The 26,671-nt window shown below is 41.8% G+C and overlaps 1 protein-coding gene across 5 annotated transcripts in view; it reads left to right on the forward strand.

Moving 5' to 3' along the window:
• MED27 (mediator complex subunit 27) overlaps positions 1-26,671 on the forward strand; it is a 217,687-nt gene that overhangs the window by 56,239 nt on the left and 134,777 nt on the right. For 2 of the 5 annotated variants that reach the window (XM_016961905.3, XM_054659203.2), the window contains exon 3: positions 8,089-8,219. The exons of 1 other annotated variant lie outside the window; for it this stretch is intronic. In XM_016961905.3, coding sequence (XP_016817394.1) covers positions 8,089-8,219 — 131 coding nt within the window. Of the gene's footprint in view, positions 1-8,088; positions 8,220-19,930; positions 20,036-25,876; positions 26,025-26,671 lie in introns of all 5 variants that reach the window. 2 more of the 5 variants (XR_010148555.1, XM_054659204.1) reach the window with 2 other exon arrangements.

A 26,671-nucleotide genomic window follows, 5' to 3' on the forward strand; every position in this document is an offset into this window, starting at 1 on the left:
GTTGATTTTTGTACTAGGAAGTCAAGCGCAGACTGCTCAAAGTAATATTTATAATACAGGATTTCAGTGTTAGGACCTCAGACATAATTCTAGCCTTACTTTGTAGACTTTTGATTCAGGCCTTAAGTACGTGTTTAAAAACTAATGTCCTACATTTCTGGTAGAAATATAAAGATAATCCTGAGATGTGTCATTCTTCCCTGTTACTTCTGTCTTTGGTTAATAACTGAAAGATCAGATGCACAATCTGTTTTTCTTGAGTCCAGAAGTATAATATGCAAATGGATAAGGATTCTGGGGTGGTTCAACCTTAGCTGGTGACAAGAACATGATGGTGCATCTGACGTGGCCTTCTTCCCCCAATAGAAACATAGGCAAACAAGATAGCCCACCATGTTGTCCCTCTTCAGAGGGCATATTCTCATTCATTGTCACCACCTGTCAATAATCTGTCATGATGCTTTCATTACTGTGTTGTCAAATTTTGCGTTGATCCTATTTATATTTTTGGCCTGCATCTTCTTAAGTGACCATGTGTCTTAGTTTAGGCCGCTGTAATAAAATGCCATAGACTGGAGTAAACAACAAACATTTATTTTTCACAGTTCAGAAGGCTGGAAAGTCCAAGGTCAAGTTGCTGGCAGATTTGGTGTCTGGTGAGGGCTCTTTTCCTGGTTTGCAGATGGCCACCTTCTTGCTATATCCTCACATGGTGGAGAGAGAGAAATCTGATCTCTTCCTCTTCCTCTTCCTATAAGGGCATTAATCCCATCATGGGGCCTTCACCCTCATGACCTTATCTAAACCTGATTATCTCCCAAAGCCCCCAGCTTCAAATACCATCACATTGGGAATTAGGCCAATGTGTATTGAAACAGAAGAATTTTGGGGAGACAAAAACGTTCAACCCCTGACACCAGGTGACTCTCCAACATGATCTTTCTTTATGACCCTGTCCATTGCTCTCTCAGACCATGCAAGGCAGATGGGGTGAGCACCTGGTGTGAAGTGAGAGGGGGCTCCTGGGAGACAGGAAAACACCAATTTTTATATACCCTCGTCTGTCTTTTCTTAGCTGCTCATCTTCCCTTTTTTTCCCTTTCTTCTGTTGTCTTTCTCTTTCCCTTTACAAATAATCCCTATGATGGTTGTTTCTTCCATTGTTAGCCACATTTTAGTTTGCTTTGTTAGTGAATTCATTCAGATATGTGAGTCATTCTCCTTCTATTGGACTGGCACCTTTGAAGGATGATAACATGCATACAGCTGTAGTGTAAACAGGAGCAGTTGTGGAGAAAGTCCTATTAATAAAGGTGCAAATTCTGGGGAGTTGCAGTAGAACAATCTAAACAACCCTAACCATTACAGATATTTAAGAAAGAAAAGGGCTGCTATCCATCGTCTCTGTTTACTTCTTGGATAGCTTTTGAAGTTTGGACATTTGAGCACTAATATGTAGGGAAGAAAGAAACTCAAATGGCATTTAGCATATAAATAATGCCACAGTGGAGCAGGAAGCGCAGCCCTGATTTGCTGTCCTGCTTTCCTAGTAATTGAAGGAGCTGTGAAACCGAGCTTCCAGGAGAGAACAAATAGGCAAGTAAATTGGAGGCTTCCTTCTTATGGTTTATTGATGCTGTTTTGACCAAGTAAAAAGATTATTTACCCATAAAAGCTCAAGTCTAAGGTGTTTTTTTCTAAACTATTGGCTATTTGAAAGAAGCATTAGGAGATAAAAGGAGGAAAGAAGCTAATATCATTATCTGATATTTCGATTAAAACCCAAGCAAAACAATTAGATTTATGGTATTTTTCTGTAGCTGTTTTCCTTGGCACAGATAATACCAGACAAGCTTGCCTGTTTTTTGCTTGGAGTTATGTTCAAAAGAAGAACCAGAACTCTATTGTAATACATGATTCTTTCTCATTAGCTGGAAACAAAACATATTTCAGTAATGGGGGCAAAGGTCCTTGCAACTCACAGTGGTGACAAAGTTTCCTGATGTTGCACAAATCTTAGTTCTAGTTGAAAGCTTAATGGTCTGGGGAAACATGACTATGTGAGACTCTCAGATTAGCACCCTACCTTGCAGTGTCGCAACACACATCCCAGCTGTATGGGGTGTGACTTGATCCAGGTGTACACAGTGTGGATTGTTCCAGGTGTCATGGGTCCTTAGGTTGTGGCTGTGGGCTTTGGTGTGTTCTGTTATACATTGGAAGGATCTTCAGTGCACTTATGCCAGCCACCTCTGGCTGTTTTGGTCAGTGATCTACAGGGAAAGTGGCACTAGTGTCCTTGCTTGCTATCATTATATATAACATACATTTGCAAAGAGAATTCTTCAGTAGAAACAGAGTATACATGTGGAATCTCCTAGAAACCCGTTAGACAGAAGCACAACTGCTCTATGACAGAGCCATATCAAAACCGCTAGGAAGGTTCAACATGCCACTGTGCATCTGGAATTTAGATTTTCTGATGAAACTATGGTTTCTTGATTTCTTTTCTCTAAAGTATTTAACTGTGAATATTAAAACTTGAAGACAACAGAATTTAAAACTTCTTCAAACTCACCACCTAACACATGACTGGAGTCAGTGGGAGGGAAAAGCATGCAACGTCTCAGCGCCTGCAGGAGGGCAGAGTGAAGAGTTCTATCATGACAGGCAGGAGCCAGGAGAGGCTGGTGATGGGAATGTGGCTGCCTGCTTGGCATGGGCCAGCTCTCATCCAGGGGGGATCGCTGTGTTCTGTTGCTGAAGGGAGATAAACATCAGTACCTCCAGTTAGAAAGATGCAGCATACCTATCCCCGCGGGACAGAGCTATTAAGGCAAACCCTGTATGGCCCACCATCCTCCTGCGAATGGTGTGACCTGAGGTCAGTGACCTCTTTAAGGCTGGCATCTCCTCTCATGTGAAATGGGGTTGTGGGTAGGGGGGAAGATTGGCATCTACTATGGCCTTTCTCTATTGTTAAATTCTGTGATTTGAAGTCATCCAGGGGCAGTCCCTATGGACCCCTTTTCTTTTGAGCTTGGTCCAAGCTCAAGCCTGTGAACATACCCACTTTCTGGGCAACTGGAATAAGAGGAAAAAAGGTTTCTTTTGTGGTTCTATCTTGACAGTGAGCACCTAGAAAGCAGTGTGTTTGCTTTCGTAAGAGGCCAGCCATAAGAGGACTGTCAGATGGAGGCAGTCTGTTCTAGATTGGTTGCAGTGCCAAGCCAAGCCAGCATTCCCATGAATCTGCCGGTCTACTTGTTAGTTGACAAATTCATTAGCATCACCTGTATTCAATGCACTATCCTGGACATTGTACAGAACAGAGTCATCAATAACAAGGTCTGTGCCCTAGAGATAAGACTCCCTGGGTGGCAGCTTCACTCCCAGACCCAGGAATAACACAAGGCTGTCTTTCCTGGGCATTTTTCCCAGTACAGACCGGAGCTTTGTGCTTGGAGAAGGAAATTGGCCTAGAGTGACTGGCAGAGGAGATGGTGAGGCTCCCTACCCCCTTGATCTCTTCTGCCCTCCTGTGGGTCCTCTGGGCTAAGCCAGACAGAATTTATTATAACTTAGTTGTATGCCATTCTTTGCCCTTATATGTAATTATATGCAAAGTGATTTTAAAAAAAAATAAAGTGAATCATAACTTACGTTCAGGAGAGCTCTTTTTTCCCCTTTACCCTTAAAGAAGCCTTTGGTGAATCTTGAGAAAGGAATAGTGATTTTCATAGTGAGAAGAATCAAATCTCGATTGATCTGGCTTATAAGTTTTGAGGTTTTCAAATGTCAGGTTCTCTTAAAGTGGAATTCGGGCCAGATGGCAAGGGTAGAGCAGTGCTGCATATGATGGGATGCTGTAGCAGGGACCCCAGGGAGGCTCCAGCATACACTTCAGCTTTTAAGTACTAGGCCTAATTGAATGCCACTGGCTTCATTAGTATATTGAACATGATCGGTTTGATGAATTTCCTTCTGTTCTCTTTTCAAACTTTGGTCCAGTGCAAAACATTAACCTATGAATATTTTGGGGCGGGTAGAAGCATTCAGAACAATGCAGAAGACATCATGCAAGTGGAGAATGAACGGGGGAGGGGTGATTGCTCATCGGATTTCTTGAACCCAAGATTTAAGTCAGAAACTTTGCATTTGAATCCTGTTTTTATCATTTCCTTTTATATCATTTGCTTCCAGTATTTGTTGTTATTTGTAATTTGAAGCATATTAAAACTAATTGAATTTGGACTCCCAGTAGTTTGGACTCTTTAAAAGAGGATTCTGTAAAGACCTTGGCTATCCAACAGAAAAAGATTTGTTAAGTCTCTTGTATTAATGTTGTAGGGACATTCCTTCATGTCAAATACCTTTCTACCTTTAGAAATACAAAGGAATTGAATTTTAGAGTTTGGGGGTCCTCAGATAAAATGTGATGCATATTTTCTAGAGAGGGACAGGAGATGTGTAAGGTCACCCAGTTTGGTAGCAGCAAAGCCCAGGAGCACATTTCCAAAGAGGCTGCTGGTTACAGAGGCGCTTCCTCTCCCACTTACATTTCATCAGGACCCTGCCTGACAACTTGGAGCCTCTTACATGTTCAATAAGACTAAAACAGCATTATTTTAAAAACGATTCAGTAAATCAAGGTTTTCCTAATTTTAATTGGTCTTTCCTCAGACCATTATTAATTGTTAAAATTTTCTCAGGTATAGAGGTAATTAGTAGATATAATTGGTTAAAAAGGGCTTTAGGTTGAGAACTGATAGAAAAATCCTAGGTCATTCATAGAAAATAGAAAGTGGAAATTAATAGATAGTGAAATTGTAACTGAGAGAAATACTCTAAAAAATCCAGAGAACACTGCAACACGGAAATGGCTGTTCCTGTGGAGCAGTAACTTAACAGTAAATCACAAACCTTCGCCTCCAACTCACCACATAAACACTCCCATTCCCCGCACTTGTAAGATATGGAAGTTAAAAGAATAGATCATTTCTCTCCTTCTTTCATTTTTATTCCTCCTGGTTAGTGGAGAAACGATCTTTGATAGAAAAATCACATTAGAACTTTGATAAGTTGCTTTTTGAAATAGAGTTGTTTCCATGCTGCAGACATTTGGAGAGAAGTATGTTTATTGAAATATATTTTTATAGAAAATATTACAGAACCTGTAATTGAGAACTTATGGCAGTATTTTGGGGAGTTATATGTTTCTAATGTTAATTTGTAGATTCACTCTGAACTCCCTTCTGCTGTTTTAGAACCATTGGCTGAGTGAACATTTTCCAAGAGCCTCTTCAGATCTAAACTGTATTCCATGGAATGGAGTTTTGGTGCTTAAATAATGTATAATCCAGTTGGACAGGAGCTGCCTGTCAGTTTTATTAACTTTGACCTTTCTCCCATTATAAAGGTGGTTCAGTAAATATTTAATGGGCCCCTTATAGATCTTGACAGTCAGAGCCGTGTTCCTGGAAACTGGGATACATATATATGATTAACAAGTGCTGCTTAATCATTATGAGTCAGCTCTCAAGGGCAGATTTTGTTTTGGGGGAAGAAGAGTCCTTCCATCTATGTGTGCTGTTAGAGGTGCACTGTACCCTGAGAGCATCCAAGATGGTTGAGGTTTCAGAGGAACCCTTTAAAAGACAGATAGCAGTTAGCATACATTTCTGCTGTTTTGGGTTTTTGTTTGTTTGTTTGTTTGAGCAAATGATCAAAATGATGCCAGGTGGGCAAAATCACCCTGCCACTCTGCATAGTTAGCAGGCCTCTTCCACTCAAAGAGTCAGCAGGGCTGGAATGGCTGAGCTTGCATGGACCCTAATAAATACGAAGGAGGAGAGCCAAAAGGAGAGTCGATTCCTTGAGCCAGGAGGAGGCCCCTGCCAAGCTGTCTTTCCCTGTAATTCCATAAAGCCCCATGCATATTGCACTCATTGCAAATTCTGGCAGGGAAGATCGAAACCCAAGTAGCTGACATTTTGAAACATTGTCTTTCAAACTTGTACTGTCCCTTGCCTCCATTGATTTCCCATTTAAGAAATCTGTAGGAAAAAAACAAATTTGAGCAAAATTCATTGGTCTAAGATGAGTTGTTAGAGCCAAATTATGCTCCCCCCTTTCTACCCTGAAAAGAGCTCCATCTTTATTATGAATGTGATGTATGTTTGTCTTGTATTGGGCACCTGTAAGGCTCCCACAGCAAATCGACCAAGTAAATCAAGAGCCTGTTAAAAAGCAGTACGGATGCTCCAAACACAGATACTTCTGTCGTACTGGATCACTGGATAGCCTCATTTTTATAGCCACTTTCCAGGAGCAGATCATTTCAATTGGTTTTGTTGTCTTTGCTCTCTATTTGCATGCAGCCCTATGGCTTTAGGTGAGGCCATTTATTTTTCAGAACATTATTGCCCTTTGCATCCAAGGCCCAGCCCCTTTTATATGGTGGTCGCCAGTTTCATTACCGTGAGCTGTAATGCAGCTGACTCGGCAAAGAAAATCTGTGCCTTGGAAGAGCATTTTGAGAAGAAATTGATTCAGAGCTTTAGAATGAATTACTATTTGTATGTTTAGATAATTCTAAATAAATGTTTGAAAGACCTTGTTTAATTTGAGAAGAGAGGAAGAAACATATTGGATGTTATAAATGGTCTCTATCCAAGTTCTTAGCTTGGCATTTTCACATGTGAATCTTTTATTTACATCTGCTCAAAATCAGGGTACCTTTCAAGGATAATTTTATTATAGCGATATTGATGACAACTCATGATCTAAAATACAAAAGTATAGAATTAGAAAGGGAAGCTAAAAGTTATTGTCACACGTCAAATTGGATATAAGCTTCATTTAGCAAGGAGTGAGAATGATGAGTTATATTTTAAATCAGAATTTCCTGATGTTAGGTGCTAAGGGGATTGACTGCGTTAGGGCACAAATGAGCTTTCTGTAATGATGGAAAGTTGCTTTATCTTGCTTGGGGTGGTAGTTGTACAGGTATATACATTTGTCAAAACTCATTAAACTGTTCACTTAAAATGTGTGTATTATATTTTACATAAATTAGAATTCAAAGTTTTGTTTGGTTTAGAACTGGGCGGTATCATTTCTCTTTCCCAATAAGAAATTGAAGTATAGAGAAGTAAAGTTATCTATCCTAAGTCACCATGAAGCTCAGCAGTTTGTCCAGGGATCAAGCAAGGGATGCTGGCACCAGACACATTTAAAGCATGCTGCTTCCTTACCTCCATGACATTGTTCCAATTGCATGTCCATGGACTTGAAATTGGCTTCTCCATTCGATTCTTTTCAATGAGCCTATGTCCATTTGTATACATTGTTGTAAGATATATTCATAAGCTTGTTCTTATGATTGATATTTGTAATTTAAGCATTGAAAAGATAGCTCAGTGGTTCTGAATGCAGACTCATAGTATGTTTGAATCTGTGTATGATAAGCCATGTCGTGGTCATGGTGTACTGTGGTAGACTACAAATTCTATGGTTTTTATTATAAGCAAGATATGGTGGTAGCAAGACTTCCCAGAACTAACTTTGTCTCTAAGGAAAACCTCTGGATTTTCTTATTAAAAAATTACATGGGCTTTACAACCATTTACATAAAGCATATGAATAGTAGTCAAAAATAAAGAAGAAAGTAAAAATCACTCGAATTCTACTACTGAAAAATACAGTTAGCATTTTAGAGAACATTTTTTTAAGTGCCTCTCTGTTTACAATGGAACCTTTTTTCTTTTAATTCAACAAAATGGTGTCGTGAAGTTCTTTCTCTATTTTAATCAATTTCACAGTCAGTTGTTAGACATTCTGACTGCTTCCAGTTTTTCATCATGAGGTAATGCTGTGATGAACAGTCTTGTTCTTGTTTCGTTTCCTGTTTGTCTGATTATCTTTTCATGGGTAAATTCTTTGAAGCAGAATGTGAGCAGTTGTATTTGAAGTTACTTAAAATGTTCTAAGGGGATAAGATTATCAAGCATTGCTAGTTTAATACCATTTGTCCTACTTTTACCAAATACAATTTTTCTTCCCCTTTTGTTTTGTTTTTCTCTGCAGTTGCAGTACCATGCAGGACTAGCATCTGGCCTTTTAAATCAGCAGTCATTGAAGCGTTCCGCTAATCAGATGGGAGTATCTGCCAAACGTAGACCAAAGGCTCAGCCCACAACTCTTGTCCTACCACCTCAGTGAGTGATGGATTTGAAAAATTACTTTAGTACTGGGTGAACTTTTTTACTTTATACTTGTTTTTGGGTAGTGAAAAGTTACTGTTTTCTTCAAAATTCCCTCCCTCCCTTCCTTTTTTTGAGACGGAGTCTCACTTTTTCACCCTGGCTGGAATGCAGTGGCATGATCTCGGCTCACTGCAACCTCTGCCCTCCCCCACCCCCTCGGGTTCAAGCAATTCTCATGTCTCAGCTTCCCAAGTAGCTGGGATTACAAGCGCACACCACCATGCCCAGCTAATTTTTGTATTTTTAGTAGAGATGGGGTTTCACTATGTTGGCTAGGCTGGTTTCGAACTCCTGACCTCAGGTGATCCACCTGCCTCAGCCTCCCAAAGTGCTGGGATTACAGGTATGAGCTACCACACCCGGCCCAGAATTATTTCTTTCTTTTAAAAAGGCATCTATTAGGATTAGAAACCAAGCATGATGGTAACATAATTTGCATAGATCTTTGTGAAACAGCTATAATGCAGTTTATTTTACATATTTTGTATGTGACTTTTCCACCTAGGATTTTAAGAGACCTCACGGCTTATTATTTGTTTCCTTATCACATTCCCAAAGGTGGTAGAATATGAGTACAGTTGTCCTTATTTTATAAATGAGACAGCTGAGGAGCACATTTGGTTAAGCTGCAGACCACCTAGAGAACCTGCTAGAGCTGAGATTAGAATAAATGCTAGGTTCATTCATTCACGTTTAAAAATAGTAATATATGTGCTCTTCTTTTTCCCATTAGGAAGGATAACAGATACAGTAAGCTTCACAGAGCATACAGTTTAATGATTTTTTCACACTCGTGTACATCCGTGTAGCCACCACTTCCAGAATCCCATAAGGGTTCCTCCTCATTGTTCTCTGTCTATACCTGTGCTGCCCTCCTTCCCAAGTTTAACACCATTCTGACTTCTTTAAACAGTTAATATTGCCTGTCTTTGAACTTCATTTAAATGGAATCGTGCAGTGTCATTTTTTTGTATGAGCTTCTTTTCACTCAACATCATATGTGTTAGATTCATCCAGTTGTCCTTTTTCTGTTGCAGTGTAGTCTTCCTTTGAATATGCCACATTTGATTCATCCACTTGGTTCGTTCAACCTGTTGGGTTCTTTTGTATTAGAAGCCCTAGTAGGTGAGTGCAAAGGCTCACTCAATGATGTGGAATGAGAAATGTGGGCACATCAGTCCCTTTTCTGTCAGTGTGCACACTCCTCTGGGAGGGCCAGATGCCCGAGAGGCGTTCCTTCGCCTGTCCTGCTCACCCCTTGTACCTTCTTCTGATTACATCCTCAGTTACAAATAGCATTCTTTTCTAGTCCAAGGGAGTGTTGGCATATATGAGTTGATTGTTTACCTTTGCTCAAGGTCTCATTTGCTGTTTGGTTAGCAAATATTTATTGTACCTACTCTGTGTCAGGCATGTTTCTAGGCCCCAAGGATATAAACATGGGCAGGACAGACATTGTCCCATCTTTGTTAAGTTTTTCATTTCGGGGGTGGGAGGAGACCAAACAAGCACCCCTCAACAAATTAATAAATTAACGCCATAATTTGTAGTTATGCTTAGTGCTAGGAAGGGACTACAGAGTGGGGTAAGGTATGGGAGTGGGGGATACTGTTAAATAGGGTGATCAAAGAAGGCTTCTCTGAGGAGCCAACATGAGGCAGAGACTTGACGAATGAGGAGGAGAAAGACCAGTGAAGAGCCGCGGGGATCCCAAGGGGTGACTGCTCTGGGGATCCTTTCTCTAGCTGGTGGACGTTCTTATGCCACCACTTCCGTGATTTTCAGGCTTTCTTCACAGTTCACACTTGCTTCCAGGATAGGAGGAATGTAACCAGCCAGCCTCGACAAGTAGCTTGTGTCTGTTGCTTGCACGCACAGGGGCCATATTTTTCAAAAAGAAGGTCACTACAGGGACAGCTGCTTTTAGTGATGCAAGCCAGAGTTTTGACTATTTGGCAGAATGCTTCTTAAGGGCCATTATTCTATCTGTTGTTTCTCATGTGTTGATTTGGTGATTCTGCAAGTCTCAACTTTCAGCTCTCTAAAGTCTAATGGGCCTTGTAACTTGTCATTTTCCCTGCATGGATTGTCTACTGAGGCAAGATGTTTGGCGAGAAGTAAAAGACTTTCTAATGGTCCCATAAGACTGGAGCCAAAAAGTATTTGTTGCTAACTCTCTCTTGACAAAAGTCAGTTCTTAGTCCATCTGTTCACCATTTGTTAATTTGCATTGGCTTGAAACCTGTTTACAGGTGACATGCTATTGTGAGGACACTTAGAAACTATTTTAGGCATTAGGGCAATCAACAGACTGTTCTCATGCCAAAAAAAAAAAAAGAGCGAGAGGTGTTCACAACTGTCATTATAAATTTATAATAAATCACTCAAAATAGTTTCAAAGAGAAAAGTGGTTACTATGTCCTAAGAATACAACATAGAAATGATTTCCTATACTTAGTAGCCTATTTCCTGTGAAAATTGACTGCTGCCTTTTCACATCATTGAGCTTTTTGGGCTTACATTATCCTGGAATCCCTTTATAGAACTACTGTCCAGTAGGCAGAAGCTATATCTAAAAGACATCAATTGCCTCCCCAACTCCCCTTTTTGTTTCTTTTTAGAGGCATGTTTTTCCTCTGTCACCCAGGCTGGAGTGCAGTGGTGTGATCACAGCTTACTGCAGCCTCAAACTCCTGAGCTCAAATGATCCTCTCACCTTGACCTTTGAAAGTGCTGGGATTATAGATGTGAGCCACTGCGTCCCGCCCCATTGCACTTCCACTGAGCACCTACTATGTGCCACTCATTATGTTTGATGTTGGCTAGAAATGCAACATGGCTGCCTGTCTAAAAAGTTTTGTTTTTCTTTTTTAAGCTAGGAAATAGAACAATAATAGTATATACATAATGTAACAAAAACATTAAAAAATAATGTTTTTGTTATCTGAAAAAGTTATTAAGATTAGGATGGATATTGTTCTAGACTTTTTCTGTGCATATGTCATATATAGTTTTTAAAAGCAATAGTTTTTTTAAAGCAATAAATAGGTTTTAAAACAAAATAATCTCCAAAAAGGAGTATATTATAGTATTGTTCTATTTCATATCTCAACCTTTTATTGAATATAGTTGTGACATTTAAGGGAGCATAATTTGATCTATGGACTATTCAAATTTGCATATCAATATCCATCTTTTGGTTGTATTCTATAGAAGACGCCTTATTACAAAATTTTTTTATTATACTTTAAGTTCTAGGGTACATGTGCACAACGTGCAGGTTTGTTACATATGTATACATGTGCCATGTTGGTGTGCTGCACCCATTAACTCGTCATTTACATTAGGTATATCTCCTAATGCTATCCCTCCCCCCTTCGCCCACCCCACAACAGGACCTGGTGTGTGATGTTCCCCCTCCTGTGTCCAAGTGTTCTCATTGTTCAATTCCCACTTACGAGTGACAACATGCGGTGTTTGGTTTTTTGTCCTTCTGATAGTTTGCTGAGAATGATGGTTTCCAACTTCATCCATGTCCCTACAAAGGACATGAACTCATCATTTTTTATGGCTGCATAGTATTCCGTGGTGTATATGTGCCACATTTTCTTAATCCAGTCTATCATTGATGGACATTTGGGTTGGTTCCAAGTCTTTGCTATTGTGAATAGTGCCGCAATAAACATACGTGTGCATGTGTCTTTATAGCAGCATGACTTATAATCCTTTGGGATATACCCAGCAATGGGATGGCTGGGTCAAATGGTATTTCTAGTTCTAGATCCCTGAGGAATCGCCACGCTGTCTTCCACAATGGTTGAACTAGTTTACAGTCCCACCAACAGTGTAAAAGTGTTCCTATTTCTCCACATCCTCTCCAGCATCTGTTGTTTCCTGACTTTTTAATGATTGCCATTCTAACTGGTGTGAGATGGTATGTCATTGTGGTTTTGATTTGCATTTCTCTGATGGCCAGTGATGGTGAGCATTTTTTCATGTGTCTGTTGGCTGCGTAAATGTCTTCTTTTGAGAAGTGTCTGTTCATATCCTTCACCCACTTAAATGTTAGACCTAAAACCATAAAAACCCTAGAAGAAAACCTAGGCAATACCATTCAGGACATAGGCATGGGCAAGGACTTCATGTCTAAAACACCAGAAGCAATGGCAACAAAGCCAAAATTGACTAAAGAGCTTCTGCACAGCAAAAGAAACTACCATCAGAGTGAACAGGCAACCTACAGAATGGGAGAAAATTTTTGCAACCTACTCATCTGACAAAGGGCTAATATCCAGAATCTACAATGAACTCAAACAAATTTACAAGAAAAAACAACCCCATCAACAAAATTTTTATTATAAGCACAACATAACTATAAACTAACTTTTTGTCATTAAGAAAATCCTTTCAACCCCCTTATAAAACACCGAAATCCTCCAAGGTTGCTATGTTAATTATCTATTGCTTCATAACAGATTGCTCTAAAACTTAGTGCTTTGACAGCCATGAACATTATCTCTCACAGTTTCTGTGGATTAGGAATCTAGGAGTGGCTCATTTGGGTGGTTCTGGCTCAGAGCCTCTTGTAAGGCTGCAGTCACCTGAGGTTTGGCTGGGATTAGGAGCTCCACTTGCAAGGTGGCTCACTCACGTGGCAGGCAAGTTGGTGCTGGCCGTTGGCAGGAGATCTCGGTTCCTCTCCACCTAGGCCTCTCCGCAGGCTGCTTGAATATCCTCATGACATGGCTTCTGGCTCCTCCAGAGCCAGCAATCTAGGAGAATGAGAGCCAGGCAGCAGCCATCCTTTTTATGACCTAATCTCAGAAGACACACAGCGTCAGTTCTACCCCATTCTGTTCATTTGCAATGAGTCACGAAGTTTGACTGACATGCAAGGCGAGGGGATGAGGCTCTCCCTTTTGAAGAAAGACGTGTCAAAGAATTTGTGGACATATTTATTTTAAAACCATCACATCGCACACAGGAACAATGGCTGAGCCTGTAAACCCCATTCACTTATTTATTCAGTAAATATTTACTCAGGGCCTACAAATGCTTGGTTCTATGCACTGTGCTGGGGATTCGGAGATGAATAAGATATAATCTTGGTTTTTGGGAAGTTCTGAGTAGAGATAGGAGCAAACAAGGAGCAGAGCATCATAGCAACATGGACCAAGTTGACTGACATGACCTTCTTCCAGTGCCTGAGAAGGCCACGGGCAGAGTGGGGAGGGAGGTCCACTTGGGGAAGCCCAGCCACCCTTCACCAGATTTCTCTGCTGCTGGCTGTGAAGGATGGAGGCTTTATTTCATTGAGAATGGTAGATGCTTTCTTGCATAGGCTTACAGGATTCTAAGGAAAGGTTTTGTTTTTAAACGGTGGAGGAAAGCAGTGAAGGGCTAGCGTCTGGGTTCCTCACACACCTTTCTCTGCAACCCTGTGCGTATTAGTGCAGTGATGGGTAGGTTTCTGCGTGGCTTGTGTTAGCAGTTGGATGGCACTAAGGCTGCCACAGCAAAACTACTAGTTCTGCCCAACTGTGCAGAGAGCACAGGCGTGGCAGGAATGCAGGAGATGTGTACGATGTGTTTGTTTTTAAAATGCAGGGCTCTAACGGTAGTCTCTGAAGACTCAGATTCCTCCCTGAGCTCACATAGGATGAGTGATTCATGGGATTAATGATTCATATCTTTCTCCCCCTCCAAAGAAGCTTGATAGAAGATAAAGATCTTGTTCATGATGAAAGATATTTTATCACTTGTTAGCGTTCAGAGGGCACTGATGAAGTGACCTCACTTCTAGGATTTCCAAATGCTCAAATTAAGGTTTTTGCACAAGGGGCGCTATCGTTTCCATAAAGAGGCTGAGAGGCTGTGTCCACTGTTGCTGTGCAAACATTGTTGGGCTTCTGAGCCTCATAGGATTGGGATCAGCCTGGAGAGTGGCTATATCTTATTTAATTGATCTATGAGTTATATATTGAGATATCTATGTATTTATTGAGAGATGTAGCTATGTTTACCTGTGTTCTGTCTTAGATAGCAGCCTCGATTTTCTAATGCAGTGTTGTGTGCTTTTGTGTTAACATGGAATATTGCTTTCAATCAGTATGGCCAGGCTGAATGGCCTAGCACTCCTCTGAGTTTCAACAACTTGGCCTGATGAAATGCCGGCTTTCAGTAACAGCAGAGGTGACTGTGTTCGTATCCAGCAAACCTAGATCTTATTTAGGTTTGAGGGAAAACAAATAGTTTTTCAGAAAGCTTGCATTGAAAACTATTACCTCCATGCCCTGGAAGTTGTGGGGACAGGCAGTTTCTCTTGCATTATGTTATCTTCCATGAAAAGATTCTGTCTGCTTGATTAAGGGCATACTTGTTTCCCGGGCTTTGTTCTCTGTGGTCCCTGGGGGTGAGCTATTCGTGCTCCAAGCTAAGAACAGCCCATCTACTTGCTGATGGATCCCTCTCACCTACTCCTGGCCTTGTCTCCATTGGTCTCCTTTTTCCGTCCTACACCATAATTATTTCCCTTTTCTCCTGATCATTCTCATTCATAGACAAAACATGCTTACCCTGAAAACTGTCTCCTGTAAGAACACACATCCATGACTGCATTCTGCCTCCCAGCTCCCACCTCGTGTCTCTCCTCTTTATAGCAAAACTCCTCCAAAGGGTGGATTATACTTGTCTCCAATTTCTCTCCCACCCCAGGCAACTACTGTTCTAATCTCTATACTTATACCTTAGCTTTGCCTCTTCTAGAACTTCTGTATAAGTGGAGTCATGCAGAACATAATATTTTCCTTCTGATTTCTTCTACTCAACATGTTTTTGAGATTCCTTTATGTTGCGTGTATCAGCGGTTGGTTCCATTTTATTGCTGAATAGTATTTTTTTGATGTTCTTTGGAGCTTACTGGTGCCATTTCCTCAGCGTTTGCATTTGTTTCAGTATCTTGTAATACTTTCAAGAGAGCAGAGAGTCCTCACTTTGCGTTTCGATTCTTGGATGACTTGCCTCTCAGGTTTGAGTAACAATAACACCACAAAAACAGCATGCAGTGACAAGTGTTGCTGGAAGGAAGTGCCACCCATTCAGGAGGTAACAGGGATAATGACACAGCACTCACACCTAGGGCTTCCAGTGTTTGAACAACAGATTGCCTTTGGTACGGCCACTGATTTGGCTCTGGGAGTTTAACTGAAAGAGGCTCATTTTCTGTCACTGCCTTGCACATTAATTCCCAAGAAGATCATTGACTTGAAATTACACATGGTGCTTATCCAGATGATTGGATCCTTTCCAAGATGTGTGGTAGATGCTGTTTCTGTTCTTGAAAGTCAGAGGCTCATGTTGTTTTTTGCTTGATGTAAAACCAGTGGGAATCACAGAGAGCAAAGCAGCAACTTGAATCCGTCTTTGGCAATAGTGATGCATGAAGGGGGGGTGATCGTCATTGCTGTTTAAACTGAGCAAGGCAAACACTTGCCAGGATGAAGCTCATTAAACAAGTCTCTTCTCGTAGCTTCCTGGCCATTATATCATTATCTCTTCTGTTGCTCATTTTGAGACCTTTTTTAAGGTTGTTTTTCCTCTGCCATACAGGTATAAAACTCCAGGTTTCTGCAGTTCGATTACAAAAACCTGGCTATAGATACCATTTACATAGTGACTGTGAACATGTGTCCTTGCAGGGACTTGATTTTCTTCTTGATTACCTGGGGTTTGTTTTGTTCCTGGACTCTTGGTATTTTGTTGAGGGCAGAATTTGGTTATATGCTGATTCATTTATGTTAAATTCTTCAACTTTGAAGGGACAGGAACCTTGAACAAGAATATCTGGCATCTCATTTTATTGGAGTTGAATTTAGTTTGCCTCTGAGCAAAGTAACAGTGAATAAACCATGAATGTGATGCAGACTGGTTCATTGCCACAAGCCTTGGAAATGCAGAGCGTTTCCTCAGTCTCCTTTTCCAGGGACACTGTACAAAGGGAGCAGGCTGGCTCACCCTGAGCTTGGGCTGGTGGGCAGAGATGTCGCCTGGCTTAATGTCCCACAAAGGAAACAGAGAACTTTGCAGCTGTAAGTTTCCTGAGTTTTGGAAAAAGTCATCAAAACTTGGGTAGAAATTTGCTAAGTCATTCTTTCCCCTACTGGCAAGTATTAAGTAACAGTATTCATTAAATACCACAGAGAGGCTATGTAATAAAGAAATAATCCTAGGCCTAGGTGGCTATAACTCTCTAGAAGAGTTGAAATTGAGAATATAATTAAAGATTAAAACATTGTTTGCATTCTAGAACATGGAGAAATCTTTTCTCTCCATTGCGGGACCATATTAATAAGGAGGAGATCAGTTTCCAATAACCGACACTACCTAAGCTCGTTTATTAATATCAGTCATGTTTAAGCTGTCCGACTCAGACAGCTGCTTTTGCCTTTTTCCTGCAAGACCGGAGCTGTCTCCAGGAGTGGTGAGGGATACCACTCTTATCCCAGATATTTATCCGTATCAATTCCATGTCCCGAGTGTGAATAGGAATGTTTTAGACAGCAAGGGTTACCCGTATTGGGATCTTAGATGGAAAATTATTCAGTTGCCAAAAGAGAGGGATACAGTGAATTTCAAGATTTAAAATCCCAATTTCGGCCAGTTTTTTTGCAAAAGTTAAAAGATTGGTAGGAACTAGGATACCTGCCAAGGTTTTATAATTGTGGCTCATGAAGGGTCAGGAGCACTATAGACATTCCAGGCCACCTTGACACGGTGACAGAAAGAAACCCTTCGTGGTCAAATACCTGGCATTCAGAGCTCCTTGAAGCCAGCTTACTCTCTCAGACTCACACAGGAACAGAGAAAGGCCTTGCCTGGTTGGATTGTAAACATTTAACGGCCCAAGCACTGTTTCTTTCTCCTTCTGCTTTTTTGTTCCATTTGCCTTGAAGTAGACTCAGAAGGCATTTTGAGGCCAAGGGTATGGGATCATCTTCCTTATGTGTGCCATCTCCAATGTCGCCTTGTCCTCATTGCTCTTTAGAGTTTCTCATCTGAGGCGTCAGAGAAGTCACACCCAGTAATAGTTGCTGAAATGTCCTTTTTTATGTATTTATTTTATGTACTCCTGTTATTGGCAGGTAGAAGAGGAAAGTGTCTCTCTCAGTCTGTCTTTGATGAGGGAAGGAAAAATGTGATTCAGTGATTGGGCAGAAAGAAACCTTCAGCTTCTTACTCCTATAAGGTTTCAGTTTTGTCTCTTCCAGGGCAGTTGCCACTTTCTGCCCCATGTTGTGAGACTTTAACTCCTTGAGGACTGGCGCTGCCTGTGTCTCTTTTACGGCCTAGTCTTGACTGTGCACTGTTGGTTGAATGAATGAGTCCTGAAGGCTCGTTCCTCTGTGTGCTGCTCACCTGGCTGATGAGGCTCAAAACATCTTTTCACAGCATGTTCTGGACGTGCGTTCCTACTGCCCGTGGCTCTTAGTGGATTGGAAGTGTAAGTGTTGGGTATTTGAATGGCCGGGAACCAGGTGGCATTTGGACAGACAGAAATGCCTATGGGTAGGGCTCTGTAGCTGCAGGTCTGTCCCCAGTGGCAGTGGCAACCCTTCCTGCAGAGTGAGGATGGATAGGGTTGGATCTAGAGGTACTGGCAGCGAGCAGGGCCCCAGAGCCAGGCAGAGGCCTTGCAGTGCGCTGCTACAGGGAGAGCAGGCCCCCGGGGCTTGTGAGCAGGGGCTGATATGTGGAAAGTGGTATATTAGGAAGATTAATCAAGTAGCAGGATGCAGATAAATAAGATAGTCCTTTGTAACTGTTTAAAAGATAATTGGTTCATGTTACTTATCTTTTATCCCCTCTCTTTGGGCAAGAGAAAAATCTCTGGGAGAAATAAACGAGGAATCCCTCATAAATATTAATGCAAAAATCTGTCTATGGAGAATAAATATAGGGACATTTTGTTTTAAATGCTCTCTGTCATTATGCTTCATTAGCATATATGTTGTAAAAGTTACTTTTCTCCCCTTGAGAGAACCGTACTCAGTTCAATAAGCCACAGACTGAAATCTGTAGCCTGTCAGGGACGGAACACTTTAGGCGGACAGGAGAACTGATTTGCTCCCCTGCTGCGTCCCGGGGGGTTTCCTCGGTTCCCTCATCTTTAGAAGCACTGGCCTGTGGCAGAAAGCTAGGAGGAAGTCCTGGTGGGGGAGAGAGAGAAGAGAGAGACAGAGTGAGGAGAGAATTTCTGTGTATGTGTGTGTGTGTATGTTCACTCTGAAAGCCTTTATGTACTTTCCACAGGCCAGATGTATGTTTGACCACGCCGGGAATCTAAAGGTGCAGAAAGTACTACTGCATTTAAACAGAAAATTAATGGGTTTCATTTGAAGCATGTCAAGTTTGAGGTACCCTTAAACCTTGGGTGAAATGATTTGATGAACCAGATTCACTTTAAAATACTCCAATCCCCCCTTCCCAAAAGTACTGGGTGGTGGGGTGCGAAAGAGGAGTATGGAAAAATAGTTGCTAATTGGTTAAAACTGCATGATGAGGGCGTGATACTGTTCATGAGCACAGGGAGGGTAGAAGTCTCAGAGTGGATATGTTATGCCAGCAATTGTGGAGGGAGACCAGAAGAGCAGGCAGAGGAGTTGGTGACAGAGCCCTGCCACCCCATCCCACCTATCCCTGCCTCCCCGTCTAGCCTTGCTCTAGCCAACCCTTCAGGCCCAACTGTCATGTGCCCCTTGTAGCCCTTACTATCTGGTTCTGATCCTGGCCTCACTCTCAGCTAACCTGACCTATGTTTGTCTCAGACCCATTGTGACATAGACTAAAATTTAAAACCCAGTGTCTTCCGTAGATACTGAGTCAAAGAGAAATTGCATAAAATAGAATACTGTAATAAAGAACCTGGCCATTAAGCACTAAGTTGAATGTGGCAGCCTGCAGAAGCAGTCTAAAAATTATATTTCATTGCATCCTCTAATTGCATTTCTCCTTTACAAGGTGATTTTATCCAGGAAGACAGCTGTCTGGTGTGGTTATTACATCACTGGCCATTATTGGGCAAAGGAAGAAAAGAAATGGGTGGTTGTGTAGTACAGCTCATCACATAGAAGCTGGATCCTTTTTTTTTTTTTTAATCTCTCTTTGCATAACAAAGAGCTTCAGGATTGTTAATATTTCACACCATGCCATCCCCCAACTAATGCTGGTTGTAAGTGAAACTCTTTTGTTTCAGATCTTTCTGTTCTTTCTTGGAATGGAAAGTAATTTTAATGGTTTCTTTTCTTTTTCTTTTTTTTTTTTTTTTGAGACAGAGTCTCACTCACTCTGTCCCCCTGGCTGGGGTGCAGTGGCGTGATCTTGGCTCACTGCAACCTCCACCTCTCAGGTTCAAACGGTTCTGCTGTGTCACCCTCTGGAGTAGCTGGGATTACAGGCGTGCACCACCGCACCAGGACAATTTTTTTGTTATTTTTAGTGGAGACGGGGTTTCACCATGTTGGTTGGGCTGCTCTTGAACTCCTGACCTCAAGTGATCCGCTTGCCTCAGCCTCCCAAAGGGCTGGGATTATAGGCGAGAGCCACTGTGCCCAGCCAATTTTGATGGTTTCTTGATGCTTTTTTCTTTCTGTCTCTGTGCCATATAGATTTCGGCCGAGAAAGCAAGTCCCTGGTTAGGGTTATAAGTCATCAAGAAGCAATAAGCCAGTTTCTCTTTTCACCTGTGTTGAAGACTGCGCCAGCTCTCACAGGTACAGTGACCTCAGTAACATGAGAATAGGCATGCATGGGAAGTGGCTTTGTCTCCTAGCTTGAGTCTTTTAGGGCAGAACAGATTTTATTCTAGTTGTACCAGTCACTCTGAGAGTACTCGTTTAAAATAGATACACAGGAATTCTTAATAATAACATGAAAAACCTGTTTTCAGTGCAGATTATACTTATTTCTAGCTTTCGGAGACATTAAATCTCTAATTTTGGTTAGTGTGGAAAGAACTGGACATTCTTTGTGTTTGGAGGCAGTGGTGAGGGGGATGGGTACTAAAGGTGTTTCTAAACCTCAATTACGGTCTGAGCTCAGGGCCTGCTGGCCCTTAGGAGGAGTGGTCAGGGCCAGTCCTCACTTTAGGGACATCTGACAGCTGAATAGTAGTAGTAGACTATAATGGGCTGCCAATTAAAGGGACTAGCCAGCTGATGCAGGGCCACAGCTTTGCTCTGCAGGTAAGGGGGACTTTGGAACAGTGACTCCCAGCCCTAGCTACACATTAGAATCTTACGGGGAGTTGTGTCAGGGAAGAGGCCCAGTCATCCATATTTTTAAGCAGCTCCCGGGATGATTCCTGCATGCAGCTGAGACTCAGAACCACTGCTCCAGAAGGGGTACGAGGATTGCTCCAGCGATGGAGGCTCTGGGCCAAGAGTTGTCAGAGCATCTATACCATAAGGGAAATGAGCATTGTGGGGGGAATGTTGGCAGAGCTGACTTGCTCAAGGCCACAGATGGGAACCTGCTGGAATTTAGAACTTAGAAGAAGGTGGATCCTAACTTTGTTGCTGCCTCATCAGCTCTGGAATGTATCTGGTATCATCAATGCCAATCATTTTCCTGACCTCTTTTAGCTTATTATGCTCAGATCCACAGAAAAGGATAGGCTGGTGATTTTTTTGCTTTTTTTCTTTTGAATATATTATTTCATTTTATAATAGTGGTTTGATCCCTCTAGTTAAATTGGTATCTATGACTAAGCATATTGCATTGTCATTTATGTAAATCAGAAGTATACAGTTTAATTTATTGTGATCTGATGTGTATTGTTTTTTCCTTTATAGCTGTATTTTTTCAGGTTTATTTGAGGCTACAAAAATATAATCAATTATACCTGTTTAAAGTATATAAATTGTGACACATGTATATACCTCTGAAACTATCACCTTACTCAAACATAATCAAGACAATGAACATATTTCTTACCCTGAAGGTTTTCTCATACCCTTTTATCATTCCTTTCACCCTCACCCCAAGCAACCAGTGATCTGCTTTTTGTCACTATAGTTTGCATTTTCTAGAAGTCATATTAGAGGAACTATACAGCATATACTTTTTTTTTCTTTTTTTCTCTTTGAGGCAGGATGTTGCTTTGTCGCCCAGGCTGGAGTGCAGTGGTGTGATCATAGCTCACCGCAGCTGCAAATTCCTGGGCTCAAGTGATCCTCCTGCCTCAGCCTCCCAAGTAGCTGAGACTACAAGTGTGTGTCACCACACCTGACTAATTTTTAAGTTTTTTGTAAAGATGGCCTAGCATATACTGGTTTGTTTGTTTGTTTATCTGGCTTTTGACTAGGCGTGGTAGCTCACGCCTGTAAGCTAAACAATTTGGGAGGCAGAGGCAGAAGGAGCACTTGAGCCCAGGAGTTCAAGACAAGCCTGGACAACATGGTGAGACCCCATCTCTAAAAAAAAAAAAAAAAATTTTTTTTTAATCTGACTTTTCTACTCAGCATAGTCATTTTGAGATTCATCCATATTGTTGCATGTATCAATAGGTTATTTCTTATTATTGCTGTATAGTATTCCACCGATTGGATATACTGCAGTTTGTTTATCCATTTATCTGTTGATGGACAACTGGGTTGTTTTGGCTATTAATAAAGCCAGTATGAACATACATGTACAAGTCTTTGTATGGACATGTGCTTTCATTTCTCTTGGGTAAATATTGAGGAGTACAATAGCTAGGTCATATGGTAGGTGTGTGTTTAACTTTTTTAAAGATATTGCCAAGTTGTTTTTCAAAAGGTTGTGTCGTTTTTACCTTCCCACCAGCAGGGTATGAGAGTTCCAGTTGCTGTGCTTCCACCAGCACTTGACATTGTCCATCTTTTTAATGTTTAGACATTCTGACAGGTATGCAGTGGTATCTCATTGTGGTTTAACATGAATTTCCGTAATGAGTAATGGTGGTGAGCATGTTCTCATGTGCTTATTTGCCATCCGTATATCTTTGGTGAAGTGCAGCAAAAGGCTAAGGCTTTTTTTCCATGAAAGGAAATTCTGAAAACCTGTATTTCTCAAAAGTGATTTTACTTTTGATCAAAAGTGATTTTACTTTTGAGAAATACAGGTTTTCAGAATTTCCTTTCATGGCTTTGAAAATGCCTTAATGTAGAGCCTGTCTTAGATCGATTTTGTACTGATTGATTGGTGAGCGTCCTTTGGACACCCACTGTCTGCTCATCATTCTACTAGTTGCTGTGAGGAGTTCAGAGGAAACAGTAGTTGTGGGCTGGAACACCAACGAGTCCAAACACTCCAAGTTTTGCTTAAGTATTTCATGGTGTTTCTTAACCTTGTCACCTCCTTTCCTGTACAGATGTGATAGCTGTGGGGCTGGAGTTGGTGCTGGTGACAGGCTTTTAATTAGTTTGTCCTGATTTTTTATTTTCTTTTGGTAGAAAAACTTATCTTTGAAGCACTGAAGTCTAGATTCTTGCTCTTCTTTATCTGTAATTGTTATTTTATTGGCACTATGCTTTTTATTCATTTTTGCAATTCAGTAAATAAAATCTAATATCTACAGTGTTTGGTGCTGGTATTCAGTGATGAATGACCTTCCCTTAAGGAGCTTGCAATGTACCTTGGGGACCAGCAAAGAGGCCTTTTGGATCCAGAAGAAGGCCTTTCTTCTGGGGTCAATGCCAGGGTGACCCCCATTGTCCTGTTCATCTTTGTCCCTTAGAAACCTTGTCTTTAACCCTTCAGTAACCACACTAAGAGACGTTTCCAGACTTGGGTCTCACATGAAACTTACAAAAGACCTAGTCTCTGACATTGATAGACACATCATGATAGGACAGGACCGGCTTTGGGGATTTTTTAGTGGACCCAGCCCATAGATAGACTTCATTATGGATTGTTGAGCTGAAACTTCTCATCACCCTCCAACTCGCTCTTACACTGCTATGTTTTGGGGCTCCGGCAAAGATATTCCCAGGTATGTCTTTTAAAGGAATGGAACTCTTTCTTTGCAGCTTCCCCAGGTCCCCACACAGGGAGTTCGATTTGCTGGGTACTTAATGTCCCCAGAGAAGAAACCTTGGGGCATCACAGTGTTCCAAAGTTTTCCTTAGAAGTCTCTCACAGTCTTAAATTTTTGTTTCATGTTTTATCAGCTCCTTAAACTAGCATGAATCCCAGGCACAGTAGCTCTAGAAAGCTGTCCTTTCCCTATTTGACAGGTAACAAAATAGATTTAGTTTTGTTTTTTTTTTTTTTTTTTTGGTGGACTTGGGCACTGTGGAAAAAATAAAACAATTGAAATTAAGTAAATACATTAAGTAAATCAAAGCCACCAATTTCCTTTTCCCTCCTTCTTCCTGTCAGTTAACATGGACGTGCCTCCCAAGTGTGGCTTGCACAGGACCTGACTTTACACATCAAATGTGGGGCTAGGATTGGTTTGTACAGACCTCACCCCACCATTCTTTTTCCTTATTAATACTTTTTACACTTTTTAATTTTAAACAAAGGAGCACTTAGAATTTAAAGGTCTCCTATGACCAATTAATTCAGTGCAGTTTATTGAGTAGGCATTTAGACGGTAGATGGAATTGCCCTCACCCCTAAGGAACCTCTGATATCGTTGGGTAGTATTTACAGCGTCATGAAAACCCAGACCTGGAAGAGCCAGAAGGCATCTCCTTTCTACCCTCATTTCATGGTGAAGGAAATAAGGATGCAGATAAGTGAAGCATTTTTCTCCAGCGAGTTCTAAGACTTTTCAGTAACAGGTCCAGGCCTGGAACTTCTTGCTTTCCCGCTCCTATGATGCTCCCACTGATCATCTACCACTGTCTTCCCTTCTTGGAGGACAGGAAGTGACCAATGGAGGAGGAAGGAAAAAAAAAAAAGGATATTAAAAATGTGTCTTTTTTTTAAGATGATGCTTTTGAGTGGTATTATAGAATCACTACCCTGTTTCGCTGTCCGTAGCTCTCCCCAAGTGCGCTCCTTCCCTTTTTGTTTCTGAGACTTGCGTGTGAACCTCGCCCATTCCTTCTGGTTCTTTGCAAATGGAGGGGATGGTTTCACCACTCGCGTACTAAGAATTAGAGCTTTCTGCTTTGGTGCTCTGTGGCCCTGGAACTCTGCCCTGTTAGCAGTGCTTTTTGGCAGAGCAGCAAGACTCTTATCAGCCAGTGGGAACAGATATTTCTGTTCTACAAATGAGCCCAGATTTATAGACTCAGAGTTCAAAGAAATTAGATGAGAGATCACCAACCAAAGCAGTCTGCAGTGAGGGAAGGAACACCATCGGACTGGTTAATAATGAAAGCCACCGCATAGAGCACTCATGTAGTTTGAACGCTGTCCTTTGAGAGGTACCGTTACTTGCCTCAGCTTTACAGAGGCCAACACCGAAGCTCCCACCTTGTCTGGAGGCTCCCAGCTAGGAAGTGCTGGGACTGGAATTCAAACCTGGGCACAGAGAACCCGGAATCTGTATGTCTCAGCTGTAGTACAAGGCAGAGGATTAGGTTCTCAGGAAGCAGAGGTTGAGTTGGAATTGGGCTGCAGTATATTTATTAGGGATCACCCCCTGTGAAAGAAAGTGGGAGGAAGCAGGACTGCTGGGGGAGATGGCAGCCTGCAGTGCAGGGCTGGCAACGCCTCGGTCAACCCAGGGGATCTCTGCAGCAGGGTTACCTGCCTTGACCTGCGTTGGCCAAAAGGCTGGGCCTTTGTACCCCTGCCTCACTCAGTCACCATATGCAGGTGGCTCCAGGAAGGCTGTGACCTCGGTGAGATAGCTGTCTGCAGCAGAGGCTGACCCTGAACATGCCGATAGCTGGAGGCTGTATGTCGATTGCTGTCCTGTAGCCAGACAGCAGGTTCTTCCTGGAAGAGGATCTGCCATTGCATCTCCTTGTCTACCCTGATCTTCATCAGCTGTGATACTATTACTAGATGGCTAAGCTCCAGCATGCTGGAAGTTAATTCTTTATTCTCCTGAAGCGGCAGATTTGTACAACCTTTCAACATGATAAGATAAGGGCTTACAGAGGAGAAAAACTTGGCTTTTAATTTTAATTTTATTTTTTACAATGAATACCCACTGTTAAACTACAGTTGACCCTTAAACAACACAGCGTTAGGGGTACCCATCCCCCACCATAGTCAAAAATGTGCATGACTTTTGACTCCCCAAAAGCTTAACTACTAATAGCCTTACCAATGGCCTAGTTGATTAACACGTATTTTGTAGGTTGTATGCATTATATACTGTATTCTTACAATAAAATATCTAGAGAAAAGAATATGTCATTAAGAAAATCATAAGGAAGTGAAAAAATATTTACTGTTCATTAAGTGGAAGTGGATCCTCATAAAGGTCTTCATCCTCATTGTCTTCATGTTGAGTAGAGTAAGGAGGAGGAGGTTGGTCTTGCTGTCTCAGGGGTGGCAGAGGTGGAAGAAAATCTCAATATTTAAGTGGACCTGTGTGGTTCAAACTCATGTTGTTCAAGGGCCAACTGTGCTGTGTTCTTCACTGCCAGACACTTATGTATCACTGTGTCTCCCTGTCTTCTCAGCTATCCTGTGTTGCTCAGTTCTACTTCTACAATTCTACTACGTACATTTGAGGAGCTGCCCCTCCAGGAGTCCAGTGGGGCCTCCCTTCCTGAGGGAGAGCTTAGAAGCTTCGTGGGATCAAGATCAACTATAGCCTCCACCTCTGCAGTTAGTCTCGTTCTCTCTCTCCTTTGACATCCATTCCAGATTTGGCTCCCCCTTAGCTGTGACCTCTGCTGGCTCCAGTGGCTCCCATAGTGGCAAGACCCAGCACTTCATCCCTGGCAGGTCTGAGCCCCTCATCACCGTGCCTTTCTCAGGCCAGAGTTGCTATGTCTTCATTCACGGTCAAAATCGAGCAAGGGAGTATCCAGGGGTACCCAGGCTCCACAATATTTGTCTCTGCTTCCATTGTGTAACAGCAGCCCCTGCTTCTTATGAGCAGAACCAATTTGGCAAGATGGTGACTCTTCTTTTGGACTACTGGTCCCTAGACCAGGAGCCCAAAGTGCCCAGGTGGTGGCAGCCATAGCTTATAATGCAGTGAGATCCCTGCTATTCCCAGGCAAAAGTGTGGGGATCCAGACTTGAGCTTTGCAGACCAGGATCTCTAACTCTGCAAAGCCCAGAGTTCTGGAAGGGGGATGCTTGAAGTCTGCCATGGGATATCAGGAATTATGGAGTGTAGAGGACACTCCTGCTTCCTCCCCTTGACTCCCAGACCCAAGTATTCTTCCTATTAGGGGAGAGCACCATAAAAAGGTCTTTGATTCAATGCATATACTGCATCCTGGAGGATGGTACCCCATACCCCA

This window comes from Pan troglodytes, chromosome 11, assembly GCF_028858775.2.
Source record: "Pan troglodytes isolate AG18354 chromosome 11, NHGRI_mPanTro3-v2.0_pri, whole genome shotgun sequence".
Taxonomy (NCBI): domain Eukaryota; kingdom Metazoa; phylum Chordata; class Mammalia; order Primates; family Hominidae; genus Pan; species Pan troglodytes.